This window comes from Symphalangus syndactylus, chromosome 1 (assembly GCF_028878055.3).
Source record: "Symphalangus syndactylus isolate Jambi chromosome 1, NHGRI_mSymSyn1-v2.1_pri, whole genome shotgun sequence".
NCBI classification, from domain to species: domain Eukaryota; kingdom Metazoa; phylum Chordata; class Mammalia; order Primates; family Hylobatidae; genus Symphalangus; species Symphalangus syndactylus.
The window spans coordinates 141,404,714-141,417,674 of record NC_072423.2 but is presented as its reverse complement, the minus strand read 5'-3'; the positions used below and the strand labels follow the sequence as shown (position 1 = coordinate 141,417,674).

Here is a 12,961-nt window from a genome sequence, read left to right as displayed (position 1 = left end):
CCATTTTATTTTCACTTACTAGTTATATTTTTTTATTTATCATCTTATATCTGTTTCTTTCTTTTATAAAGCTGCTGTTAAACAATACAATTAAACTATCTGAAAAGGTTTGACATTAAAGAAAATGAGCAATAGTAACAGGAAACCACTCTATAGATGTACATATAATATGTATAGAAAATATAAGTAGTAAGAAGTCCATGACAAAGTGTTAGCCCTTTTTTTTTTTTTTTTGAGATGGAGTCTCTCTCTATTGCCCAGGCTGGTGCGATCTCAGCTCACTACAGCCTCTACCTCCTGAGTTCAAGCAATTCTTTTGCCTCAGCCTCCCAAGTAGCTGGGACTACAGGTGCCCACCAACACGCTCAGCTAATTTTTGTATTTTTAGTAGAGACAGGGTTTCACCATGTTGGCCAAGCTGGTCTCAAATTCCTGATCTCAGGTGATCCACCCGCCTTGGCCTCCCAAAGTGCTGGGATTACAGGTGTGAGCCACCGTGCCCAGCCTACCCTTTACCAGTAATCAAAGAAATACAAAATTAAGACAACTTGATACTTTTACAATTACTAGATGAACAAATCTTTAAAAATAGCCACTGCAGACAAGGTAGTTAAGCAGCACATGCGAACCTACCGTGCATCGTTCACGGCTAGAACCCTCCAGGTGTGGAAGGTAGTATTTTAATAACTTTCCATAGCTATAAAATATTATTACATAGAAGGGAGTGATTTTTTTCTAATATTTATCCTAAAGAAATAGTCAACAAACATTTTTTAAAACATCAATTACAGTGGTACCTATACTAGCATAAATTAGAAACCCAGTATCCAACATTGAGTCAGTGGTTAAATGAATTGTGGTTTATCAAGTCATTAAAATCGATCCAGCCTTTAAAAACTATAATTCTAGGAAACCCAGGAAAACATGGTAAAAAATGGAATATAAAATATAAAGAGAATAAAGAATAGAGAATCGTATGTGTGCTATGATTGTAGCTAAATAATGTTCAAGTATCAATACAAATTGAAAAGGAATACATGAAAATTAAAATTATATTTCTGAATGATTGACTTCAGGATTTTCTTTTAGAATTGTATTAAATAGTTCATGTCATTAGGATAAATGCTGGAATGTGGATATAATTTAAAATATACTAAATGCCATCGACCTTCATTTTGAGTATTTTGTTGGGCATTTTTTGCATTTTTAAAATATCCCCTAAACAATAAAGCTATTTATATTTGGAGAGGAGAAAAAAAAGTGGGGGGCAGGGAGAGCTGATCTCTATAACTAACCAACTTTATTGCTTTTTTGTTTAGGCCTGAAGTTTCCACAAATAAGACATACTCCTTCCTAATTTACACAGAGGTAGATATTGGAGAACTACTCATGTTGAAGCTCAAATGGAAGAGCGATTCATATTTCAGCTGGTCAGACTGGTGGAGCAGTCCTGGCTTTGCCATTCAGAAGATCAGAGTAAAAGCAGGAGAGACTCAGAAAAAGTAATTAAATGTATTTTTCTTCCTTCGCTTTAGACCCCCACCTGATGTCATGACCTAGGGATTATATTTCAGGGGTCTTCATGATTCAGGGAGAGCTTTAGGAAACCTGGTATTTATTACTATATAATGTAGACTTTCTTTAGGAGTCTTCTTTTATTTTCTTATTATTTTATTTTTTGGGGAAGTGACAGTATTTTTGTATTTCATGTAAGGAAAACAGAAGCCCTGAATCGCTCACAGTTATTCAGTGAGAGCTGGGATTAGAAGTCAGGAATCTCAGCTTCTCATTTGGCACTGTTTCTTGCAAGCACAAAATAGTTGGAGAACAAACCTCCAAGATGTTACTTGGACAATCAAAGATTCAAGCCAACCTCTTCAAGAAGGATGAGATTCGAAGATAATCTCAACCTGTCTCCACAACCCCACCCACGGGTACCCATAAAATGAATTACACAGAGAATGCTATAGGATTTAAAGCTTTTATACTAAATGTGCTGGGATTTTGCAAACTATAGTGTGCTGTTATTGTTAGTTAAAAAAACTCTTTAAGTTAGGATTGACAAATTATTTCTCTTTAGTCATTTGCTTGTATCACCAAAAAAAAAAAAAAAGAAAAGAAAAAAGATCTTGGGGATGGAAATGTTATAAAGAATCTTTTTTACACTAGCAAGGTCCAGTTGAAGGCAGATGCCCTAATTCCTTAATGCAGATGCTAAGAGATGGCAGAGTTGATCTTTTATTATCTCTTGGTGAAAGCCAAGTAATATAAGACTGCTCTAGGCTGTCTGCATGCCTGTCTATCTAAATTAACTAGCTTGTTTGCTGAACACTGGATTAGGCTCTCAAATTACCCTCTGATTCTGATGTGGCCTGAGTGTGACAGTTAATTATTGGGAATATCAAAACAATTACCCAGCACGATCATGTAGTATTTAAACAGTCCTGACAGAAATGTACCTTTGTGAACAGTGCTTTTGATTGTTCTACATGGCATATTCACATCCATTTTCTTCCACAGGGTGATCTTCTGTTCTAGGGAGAAAGTGTCTCATTTGCAGAAAGGAAAGGCACCTGCGGTATTTGTGAAATGCCATGACAAGTCTCTGAATAAGAAGTCAGGCTGGTGAGCATTCTGGACTAAAGCTGTCTGGGCATCCTGAGCTTGCACCCCGAGGGAGGCAGCTTCATGCATTCCTCTTCACCCCGTCACCAGCAGCTTGCCCCGACTCATGTGATCAAAGCATTCAATCAGTCTTTCTTAGTCCTTCTGCATACATATCAAATGGGTCTGTTGCTTTTTGCAATACTTCCTCTTTTTTCTTTCTCCTGTTGTTTCTCCCAGCCCTGGCCTTCATCCCAGGCACATATTTTAGGTTTTATTTTACTCCTTGAACTACCCCTGAATCTTCACTTCTGCTTTTTTCTCTACTGCGTCCCTGCTGACTTTGCAGATGCCATCTGCAGAGCATGTAACACAAGTTTAGTAGTTGCCATTCTGGCTGTGGGTGCAGCTCTTCCCAGGATGTATTCAGGAAAGTAAAAAGGTCTCATTGCATCACCTGCAGCCACATAGTTCTTGATTCTCCAAGTGCCAGCACACTCCGGGACACACAGCCAACAGGGCTGCCCCAAGCACTCATCTCAAAACCCTCAAAGCTGCCAAGCAAACAGAATGAGAGTTATAGGAAACTGTTCTCTTTTCTATCTCCAAACAACTCTGTGCCTCTTTCCTACCTGACCTTTAGGGCTAATCCATGTGGCAGCTGTTAGCTGCATCTTTCCAGAGCGTCAGTACTAAGAGGACACTAAGCATGTGACCTTCACCACTCCTGTTCTGAATTCCAGGAATATGCCATTTTCAACCCTCCACACATTCCCTGCCAGACAGCAAGTGCTAATGGGTTACAGGAACAAAGGGGAGAAATATTAGATCCTGTCATACAAGACAGTGACACAAGAAATGATAGGAAAGGCTGGACACAGTGTCATCTGGAAATAGGAAAAGCAATTGCTTTTGGTTTGTTCTCTTTTCCTAGTTGGCATTTGAGACAAAAGTATAGAATAAGAGTTACCTTCATGCCTACAATCCCAGCACTTTGGGAGGTTGAGGCAGGCGGATCACCTGAGGTCAGGAGTTCGAGACCAGCCTGGCCAACATGGTAAAACCACCTCTCTACTAAAAATATAAAAATTAGCTGGGTGTGGTGGCACATGCCTGTAATCCCAGCTACTCAGCAGGCTGAGGCGAGAGAATTGCTTGAACTGGGGAGGCAGAGGTTGCAGTGAGATGGGATCACGCCGCTGTATTCCAGCCTGGGCAACAGAGAAAGACTCCGTCTCAAAAAAAAAAAAAAAAAAAAAAGCCTATTAGGAAAAGTATATTAAAGACCCTTTGTGTGACATCTTTAATATTTTTAAATTCTACTTTATAATAGATTTTATACATGTTTACTATAAATACATTAGGAAAAATGAGCAAAAATAAAATAAAATCACTGTGACCATATCACTCAGAGACAACCCCAATTAACATTTTTATTTATATTCTTTCATACTTTATATATACATAATATTTATATGTTTTTTGTCTTTTACAAAAATACAGTTATGGTGTATATACTCTGAATGACTAGATGAGACCACCTCGATCAAAAGCATTAATGTAAGAGCATTCAAGATAAACTCAAAATGGAGAATAGTTAGTGGTATTGAGCCAGGCAAAACAACGCAATTTTTATCTAACTGGAGACTTTTCTTCTAAGAGGTTATTACGTTGTTTTTCGTCATCACAAATCTGAGGCAATATCATACTTTCTTCAATTCTTAAAAAGAGACTTTTAGATGAAGTTTTTTTGTTTGTTTTGTTTTTTTTTCTTGAGATGGAGTTTCGCTCTTGCTGCCCAGGCTGGAGTGTAGTGGCTAGATCTCAGCTCACTGCAACCTCCACCTCCTGGGTTCAAGTGATTCTCCTGCCTCAGCCTCCCAAGTAGCTGGGATTACAGGTGTCTGCCACCATGCCTAGCTAATTTTGTATTTTTACTAGAGACAGGGTTTCACCATGTTGGTCAGGCTGGTCTTGAACTCCTTACCTCAGGTTATCTACCTGCCTCGGCCTCCCAAAGTGCTGGGATTATAGGCGTGAGTCATCACACCCAGCCCTAGATGAAGTTTTATACGTGCATTTGTATTATGCATAAATAGCATGCATATTCTCCCAGAGCATCTACAACTTTAAATCTACATGTGAATGTAAAAATAAAACCTCATTAAACTAGTAAATAACTCTAGCTGCTTATAAAGCACGTCCAGTCATATTATTTGTATAAGTTACAAGACTTTATCTGAGATAGCCTAATGAAGCATTCCTTGTCTGATTATAGGATACCGACAGGACAGTTATTTAGACAGAGAATGTTCAGATGCATTTTATTTTTATTTTTTACTTTTATTTATGTATTTTTTAGACAGTCTCGTTCTGTTGCCCAGGCTAGAATGTGGTGGCGTGATCTCGGTTCAATGCAACTCTGCCTCCCGGGTTCAACTGATTCTTGTGCCTCAGCCTCCCAAGTAGCTGGGATTATAGGTGCCCGCTACCATGCCCAGCTAATTTTTCTGTTTTTAGTAGAGATGGAGTTTTACCATATTGGCCAGGCTAGTCATCGAACTCCTAACCTCAGGTGATGTGCCTGTCTCAGCCTCCCAATGTGCTGGGATTACAGGCATGAGCCACGGCACCCAGCCAGATGCATTTTTAAAAATGTACCTGAACTTTATCTAGGAGGTAATTATAAATTAGACTAATAATCTTCTACAGTTTCTTTCTTCTGTGATTAAAATCAATCAAATCAAAGATTCTTTTTCTCACAGCTTCTGCTAACTCCGCAGAAACCTCACATCACAAGAAATGAAATGGAACAGGCTTTTCACTTGATACATTTTAGAATAAGAAATCCTCTAAATTTAGAAGCCATTTGGCCCAGTCCTCCAAAAATGATGCACCTTATTGGGACGGGGCTAAATAGTTTCTCCAGTGTCTTCCATTCCTATGAACCTGCCATTCTCTGATCCATTATACACATCTCCCCTGGGTTTATTCTCACAACCTTTGTTCTGAAATTCCATTTGAAGGCTTTTTCCATCCTAAAACCAGTGGGGGATGGGCGGGGATTGTAAAACACTCAGAAGATAATAAATTGCCCTTTTTCCTGTGCTTTTTCTCAGAAACTGGGCGGATCTACAGAAAAAAGAACGGCACATGAATTCTGTGAAGAATGAAGTGAAGGAAGTAACTTTTACAAAACATACGCAGTATTTGGGGTGTTTCAAAAGTGGATTTTCCTGAATATTAATCCCAGCCCTATCCTTGTTAGTTATTTTAGGAGACAGTCTCAAGCACTAAAAAGTGATTAACTCAATTTGTGGGGTATAGTGGCCAAATAGCACATCCTCCAGCGTTAAAAGACAGTGAATCATGAAAAGCGCTGTTTTGTCCTTTGAGAAAGAAATAATTGTTTGGGCGCAGAGTAAAATAAGGCTCCTTCATGTGGCGTATTGGGCCATCGCCTATAATTGGTTAGAACCTCCTATTTTAATTGGAATTCTGAATCTTTCAGACTGAGGCCTTCTCAAAGTTTACTCCAAGTCTCCAAGAATACAGAAAATGCTTTTCCACAGCATGAATCTGACTCATCTACCTAGCAGTATGCATGATGTTTTAGAATGATTCCCTCTTGCTACTGGAATGTGGTCCAGAAGTCATTCAGGAACATGTGACTTGGAGAGGGACAAAGAAAGGGTCTGATAAACACAGAGCCTTTACACAGTCCCTACTGTTGCTTGCATGATGACAAAGTTACAAATTCAAGGAGATATAAAATCTAGATCAATTAATTTTTAATAGGCTTTATCGTTTATTGCTTAATCCCTCTCTCCCCCTTCTTTTTTCTTTGTCTCAAGATTATATTATAATAATGTTCTCTGGGTAGGTGTTGAAAATGAGCCTGTAATCCTCAGCTGACATATAATTTGAATGGTGCAGAAAAAAATGATACCATAATTTTATTATTAGATTCTCCAAATGATTTTCATCAATTTAAAATCATTCAATATCTGACAGTTACTATTCAGTTTTAGGCTTACCTCGGTCGTGCTTCAGTTGTACTTCCAGTGCGTCTCTTTTGTTCCTGGCTTTCACTTGAAACGATAAGTTTGAGTCCAAATTTTGCATTGTGTGAGCTTCTATAGATTTTAGACACGGACCGTTTTTACTAAGTAAAAGGGTGGAGAAGTTCCTGGGGTGGATTCCTAAGCAGTGCTTATAAACCATCACGTGCAATGAGCCACATGGAGTACCATGAGGGTTGCTATTTGTTGTTTTTAACAACTAATCGAGAGTGAGTGAATAATTATTTATAAACTAGATCTCCTATTTTTCAGAATGCTCTTCTATGTATAAATATGAAATGATAAAGATGTCAAATATCTCAGAGGCCATAGCTGGGAACCCGACTGTGAAAGTGTGTGATATCTGAACACATACTAGAAAGCTCTGCCTGTGTGTTGTCCTTCAGCATAATTCGGAAGGGAAAACAGTTGATCAAGGAATGTATTGGAACATGTTGGAGTAGAAATTGTTCCTGATGTGCCAGAACTTTGACCCTTTCTCTGAGAGAGATGATCGTGCCTATAAATAGTAGGACCAGTGTTGTGATTAACATCATCAGGCTTGGAATGAATTCTCTCTAAAAATAAAATGATGTATGATTTGTTGTTGCCATCCCCTTTATTAATTCATTAAATTTCTGGATTTGGGTTATGACCCAGGGTGCATTAACTTAAAAGATTCACTAAAGCAGCACATAGCACTGGGAACTCTGGCTCTGAAAAACTTTGCTATACATATCAAGGATGCTTTGGCTTTACATTTTATTTATTAGCTGTAAATACATGTGTGGATGTGTAAACGAAGCTTGTACATATTGGAAAGGTCATTGTGGCTATCTGCATTTATAAACGTGTGGTGCTAACTTTGTATGTGTCTTTATCAGTGATGGTCTCACAGAGCCAACTTACTCTTATGAAATGGGCTTTAACAAAACAAGAAAGAAACGTACTTAACTGTGTGAAGAAATGGAATCAGCTTTTAATAAAATCGACAACATTTTATTACCACACTAAGTCATTATTTTGTATCATTTTTAAAGTAAATTTATTCTTAGGTCAGATTCACTCAGCATGTTTTGACTAAGTAACCACTGTACTTAGTAAACCAAAGAGCTTCTGAGAATTATAGTGCACATTATAGATATTTTTAACATTTATGTTTGTATAAAGCTAAAGAAAGCCTTACATATCCTTTAAACTGACTATAGAAGAAAATGATACAGAATTTTGCCTGCATAAAATACACAGGACTATTCTTGCCTACAATATGCTTTTTCACAAGCAAAATGTTAGACTAATATAAAGTGTCTTTGGCCATTTTATAGTATACATCATCTCTATTTCTGAGGCCTCATTGTTAGCTGTAACACAAGTAGCATTTATGCAATAAAATGAACTATTTGGGATGGGGGGGTACATTTTTTAGAACTTTGCAATGGGTTGCCTTGATAATTAACAGCATCTAGTCCATTTATGCAGCTAAGAAGGGATTGCTTGTTAGTACAGTCAGGAAGAATTTAGCCGAAAAAACAATTATTTCAACGGCCACTGACCCAAACTTCCAGGCTGGAGTGCAATGGCGTGATCAGGCTCACTGCACCTCCACTTCCCAGGCTCAAGTGATTCTCTCGCCTCAGCCTCCCAAGTAGATGGTACTACAAGTACATGTCACTGCACCCAGCTAATTTTTGTATTTTTTGTAGAGATGGGGTTTCGCCATGTTGCCCAGGCTGGTCTTGAGTTCCTGGCCTCAAGTGTCCGCCCTCCTCAGCCTCCCAAAGTGCTGAGAATTACAGGCATGAGCCACCATGCCCATCCCTGATCCAAACTTTTATTGTCAATTAGCTATTGGGGCTTCTGGAGTTTGAGTCTCCCCTGACAGGAGGGGGCTCCCCAGTTTACCCTTGGCCACTGCCCATCAATGCCTGTTGATATGATCAACAAGATAGACAATTGCAAATGTTGCTGAGGATGTGGAGAAGTGTGAACCTGTGTAAGTGGCTGACGGGAATGTAAAATGGCACAGCCACTATGGAGAACAATTTGGTAGTATTTCCAAAGTTAAGCATAGAGTTTAACCCATATGACCTAGCAATCCCACTCCTAGGTATATACCCAAGAGAAATGAAAACATAGATCCACAAAGATTTGCACACAAAGGTTTATAGCAGCATTAATCAGATTAGTCCCAAAGTGGACAACCCAGATGTCCATGAACTTGTGAAAGAGATAAGCAAAATGTGACAAATTCATATAATAAAATATTATTCAGAAGAAAAAAGAACAAGCAGCAGATATATGATACAACATGACGAGCCCTGAAAACCTTTAGCTATATGAAAGAAACCAGATGCAAAATGGAACCATGGGTTTAGGGGAGGAGAACGGGACAATAGTGGAAAAGTTGCAGAGAGGAATAAAAAGGCTACCGTCCTCACTCCCAGGCCAAGTAACACAGGAGGAAAGAAAATATCCACATTTGAGAGGGCTAAAGGAAAGAGGTGTTCTCAAGATGAAGTAGGAGGTGGGACTCAACTCTGGAGATGGGCCTCACACACTGTACCAAATTGAGGACTAGCTAAAACAGGGATGGGGTGAAAGCACCTTTTCCTAAGACATGCCCACCACTGTCCCGTTCTCCTCCCTTAAGCCCTTGTCTTGCTCATGTCAACAAGCTTATTGCCATCTATTCTTCCTAGTTACAGACATCTGTAGAGCTCTGAATTTTTTCCCTAATCATTATTTTAGAACCTGGTTCACTCTCTCTCCCTTCTACACTAGTTCTGTCATTATTATTACTGATTTCAGTATCTCTGAGATGACGTATTTTATTTTCCAGTGGCAGCCACAACACTACCTCCCATTCTATATGTTCCACTGCAATGTTGTCTTGATATCCCTCTTAAGAGTTGGAATCTAGTCACTCCACTTTTCTAGTCTCCCTACTCCTTTGAACTTGTGTGGGCCCTAAGATTGCTTCTACTAGTAGAATAGAACTAAAATGACCCTGGACCAGTGTGGGGTGCAGCCCTTAACTGGCTTGGCAGCTTCTGCTTTTGGCTCCTTGGGGCACTCACTCTTGAGAAACTTCGGTTTGGAACTCAGCATTCATGATGTGGGAAGTCGAAGCCACATGAAAAAAGCATATGGTGGTTCTCTCAGGTCCCAGCCAACAACCAGTCTCGACTGTCAGCCATGCGAGTGAGGCATCTTGGACCTCCGGCCAGTTGAGGGCTCAGAAGACTGCAGCTCGAGCTGGCATCTGGATGCAACCACATGAGAGACGCTCTGCCCAGCCAAGCCCAGCCAACTCACAGTACTATCAGACATACTAATAACTTGTTGTTGTTATTTTTTATTAAACTTCAAGTTTTAGGGTACATGTGCACAACGCGCAGGTTAGTTACATATAATGTGCACAACGCGCAGATTAGTTACATATAATGTGCACAACGCGCAGGTTAGTTACATATGTATACATGGGCCATGTTGGTGTGCTGCACCCAGTAACTCGTCATTTAACATTAGGTATATCTCCAAATGCTATCCCTCCCCCCTCCCTAAGTTTTTAGGAGTTTGCTTTGCAACAATAGATAGTTGAAACATCTGGATGATGCATCCAATATTCTGGCTCCTCACTGCCTTTACCTCCTTGCTCCCATGGCCTTGTCTTCTAAATCTACATTTACATAGAAAAATTCAGTCATGTGCTGTACTATATCAGGCCATTACTAATAACTCATAAACTCAATTTCAACTTCTCCCTTCTTTGGCTACCACATGCTATCTTTCTACTTTAATCAGTCTAGGGCTCTCAGTCCAACAGCTCCTCAACTACCCCAGGACCTCCAATACATTGATCTATCCATCCCTTGTTTCCTTTCTTAGCCTCACTTTGATCCGTACTCACCTTAGATTTCAAGGCCCAAGGTTATTATTACTCCAATGCCAAAACTCTAAAGAGCTGTGCTTCTCTCACCCTCAACTGAGCTCTTCAGGGCAAAACATAAACCCTGAATATATCCAAATCACCACTTAACTCCATAACTGCATCTGAGCAGCAGAATGTGATAGGTAACACACCCATGCACACACAGCCCTGCTGCCCCTCACTTTACCGCCTCACTCCATGGATCCCTTACAGCTGTCCAGCAGTCCTCCTACATTTCCCTAGTCCAAGCAGGCCTCACTCTCCCAGATGATGATTTAATCTCAGACCTCTAATAACTTCTCACCTCTCTCCACACTCAGCTGATTGCCTTATTTACTGAGAATATAGGGGCAATCATAAACCTCTATGTGCTTCACTCTTAAATCTATCCACCTCCCTGCTCCTGTGTCCATACACTCCGCTTTCCCTTCTGATATAAGAGACGTTTTGCCTCTTTCTACCTCTGACCAATTCTTGCACAAAAAGATATTGCAGGAGAAGGAAGTCCTTTTCTCCTACTCAAAGACATTGCTCTGGAGTTGTTCCTGTTCTCTCCTGCTCCTCAGCTTTCACCTCCCTATTGGATCATTCTAACAGCAAACAAAAATGTATACTTCCCACTTAAAAACAAATTAAAACTTGCTTGAACTTACTTCCATCTCCGCCTTCCTTTTTTCTTTTTTTTTTTTTTTTGACACAGAGTCTTACTCTGTTGCCCAGGCTGGAGTGCAGTAGCATGATCTCAGCTCACTGCAACCTCCACCTCCCTGATTCAAGCAATTCTCCTGCCTCAGCCTCCAGAGTAGCTGGGATTGCAGGCATGTTGCTACCACACCAGGCTAATACTTTTAGTATTTTTAGTAGTGATGGGGTTTTGCCATGTTGGCCAGGCCAGGCTCGAACTCCTGACCTCAAGTGATCCATCCATCTTGGCCTCCCAAAGTGTTGTGATTATAGGTGTGAGCCACTGCACCCGGCCTTATGTTCCACTTTATAGCAATTGCTTAATCTCTACTAATGGTTTCTACTTCCCCTCGCAATCCTTGAACAAAGTCTGATCAAGCCACTTTCAATCTACCAGACTTATTCTTTCTAAGCTTACTGATGAATACCATGGCAGTAAACCCAATGGTCGATTCTACTTTGTCCTCTTACTTGACTTCCCTGTGTAATTTGAGCCAGGTTGCTTTTCCCTTGCAACGATTTTTCATTGGTCTCTTAGGACTCCACTATTTGCTACCCTCTTTCTCTCATTAGCTACTCCTTCTCACTCTTTGTTGATTCCTAACCCTTGATGTGTTGAGTGCTCCAGCGCTCAGTCTTCAGCTGTCTCAACTTCATTTATATCTATTCACAAGGTGATACTTAGTTCCATGGCTTTAAACACCACGTAGCTGCTGATGAATCCAAAATTTACATCCCTTTCTTGTACCTCGCTTCTAAATTTCAGACTTTTTTATATATCCAGTTGTCTATCAAATATCTCCACTTGGCTTTCTAATAGGTTTTGTGAACCTATCATGTTATAAAACATTGTTATCCACCAGTTTTCTCCTCCCAGTTAAAAGAATTTCTTTCTTCCAGTTGCTCAGGAGGAAATCTTGGAATCCATACTTGAGTTCTTTCTTCCGCAATACATAATCAGTCAAAAAAACTGGCTTGGTGTCATGGCTCATGCCTGTAATCCCAGCACTTTGGGAGGCCTGGGCAGGAGGGTCACTTGAGCCCAGGAGTTTGAGACCAGCCCAGGCAACATGGCAAGACGCCATCTCTGCTAAAAAAAACAAAAACAACAACAACAACAACAACAACAAAAACACTTAGCTGAGCATAGTGATGCATACTTCTATTTTCAGGAGACAGGTTTGAGGATAGCTTGAGCCCAGGAGTTTGAGGCTGCAGCAAGCTATATTAGCAAAAGAGCACTCTAGCCTGAGTGACAGAGAAAGACCCTGTCTCAAAAAAAAAAAAAATTCTATCAGCTTCATTTCAAAATACATCCAGAATCTGACTACATTTTACCATTTTTAATGGTACGCCGTCAGGAATCAGGTTTCACTGGATTATTTCAATAGTCTCTCCTGGTTTCTCTGCTACTGCTCTTGCTTCCCATTGGTCTATTAATAATGAATCAGGTGAACTTTCTAGAGTAAATCGTAGCATCCCATTCCTCTACCCAATACTTCATCTATCTGTATTTTTCATCCTGCCTAACAACAAAAAAACTATAAATTATTGTTTGCATATGCATGTGTGTGTTTGTACGCATACTGTTGTTATTCATCCTGTTTTACATTTAGCCCATTTCTAGCTCATTTTTGTATATGGTAGTATCTGTGGTTAGAGGTGTTTTTTGTATTTGTTG

At 39.8% G+C, this 12,961-nt stretch overlaps 1 protein-coding gene and 1 long non-coding RNA gene across 2 annotated transcripts in view; one reads left to right on the top strand and one right to left on the bottom strand.

The window, feature by feature from the left end:
• LPL (lipoprotein lipase) overlaps positions 1-7,675 on the top strand; it is a 28,562-nt gene extending 20,887 nt beyond the window's left edge. Inside the window, exons 8-10 of the mRNA XM_055286474.2 lie at positions 1,320-1,502; positions 2,521-2,625; positions 5,724-7,675. Of these exons, the coding sequence (XP_055142449.1) occupies positions 1,320-1,502; positions 2,521-2,625; position 5,724 (289 nt within the window). The 3' untranslated portion in view covers positions 5,725-7,675. The remainder of the gene's footprint in view (positions 1-1,319; positions 1,503-2,520; positions 2,626-5,723) is intronic.
• The window catches only part of LOC134736385 (uncharacterized), a 236,396-nt gene that overhangs the window by 101,958 nt on the left and 121,477 nt on the right, over positions 1-12,961 (bottom strand). The gene's annotated exons all lie outside the window — the stretch shown is intronic.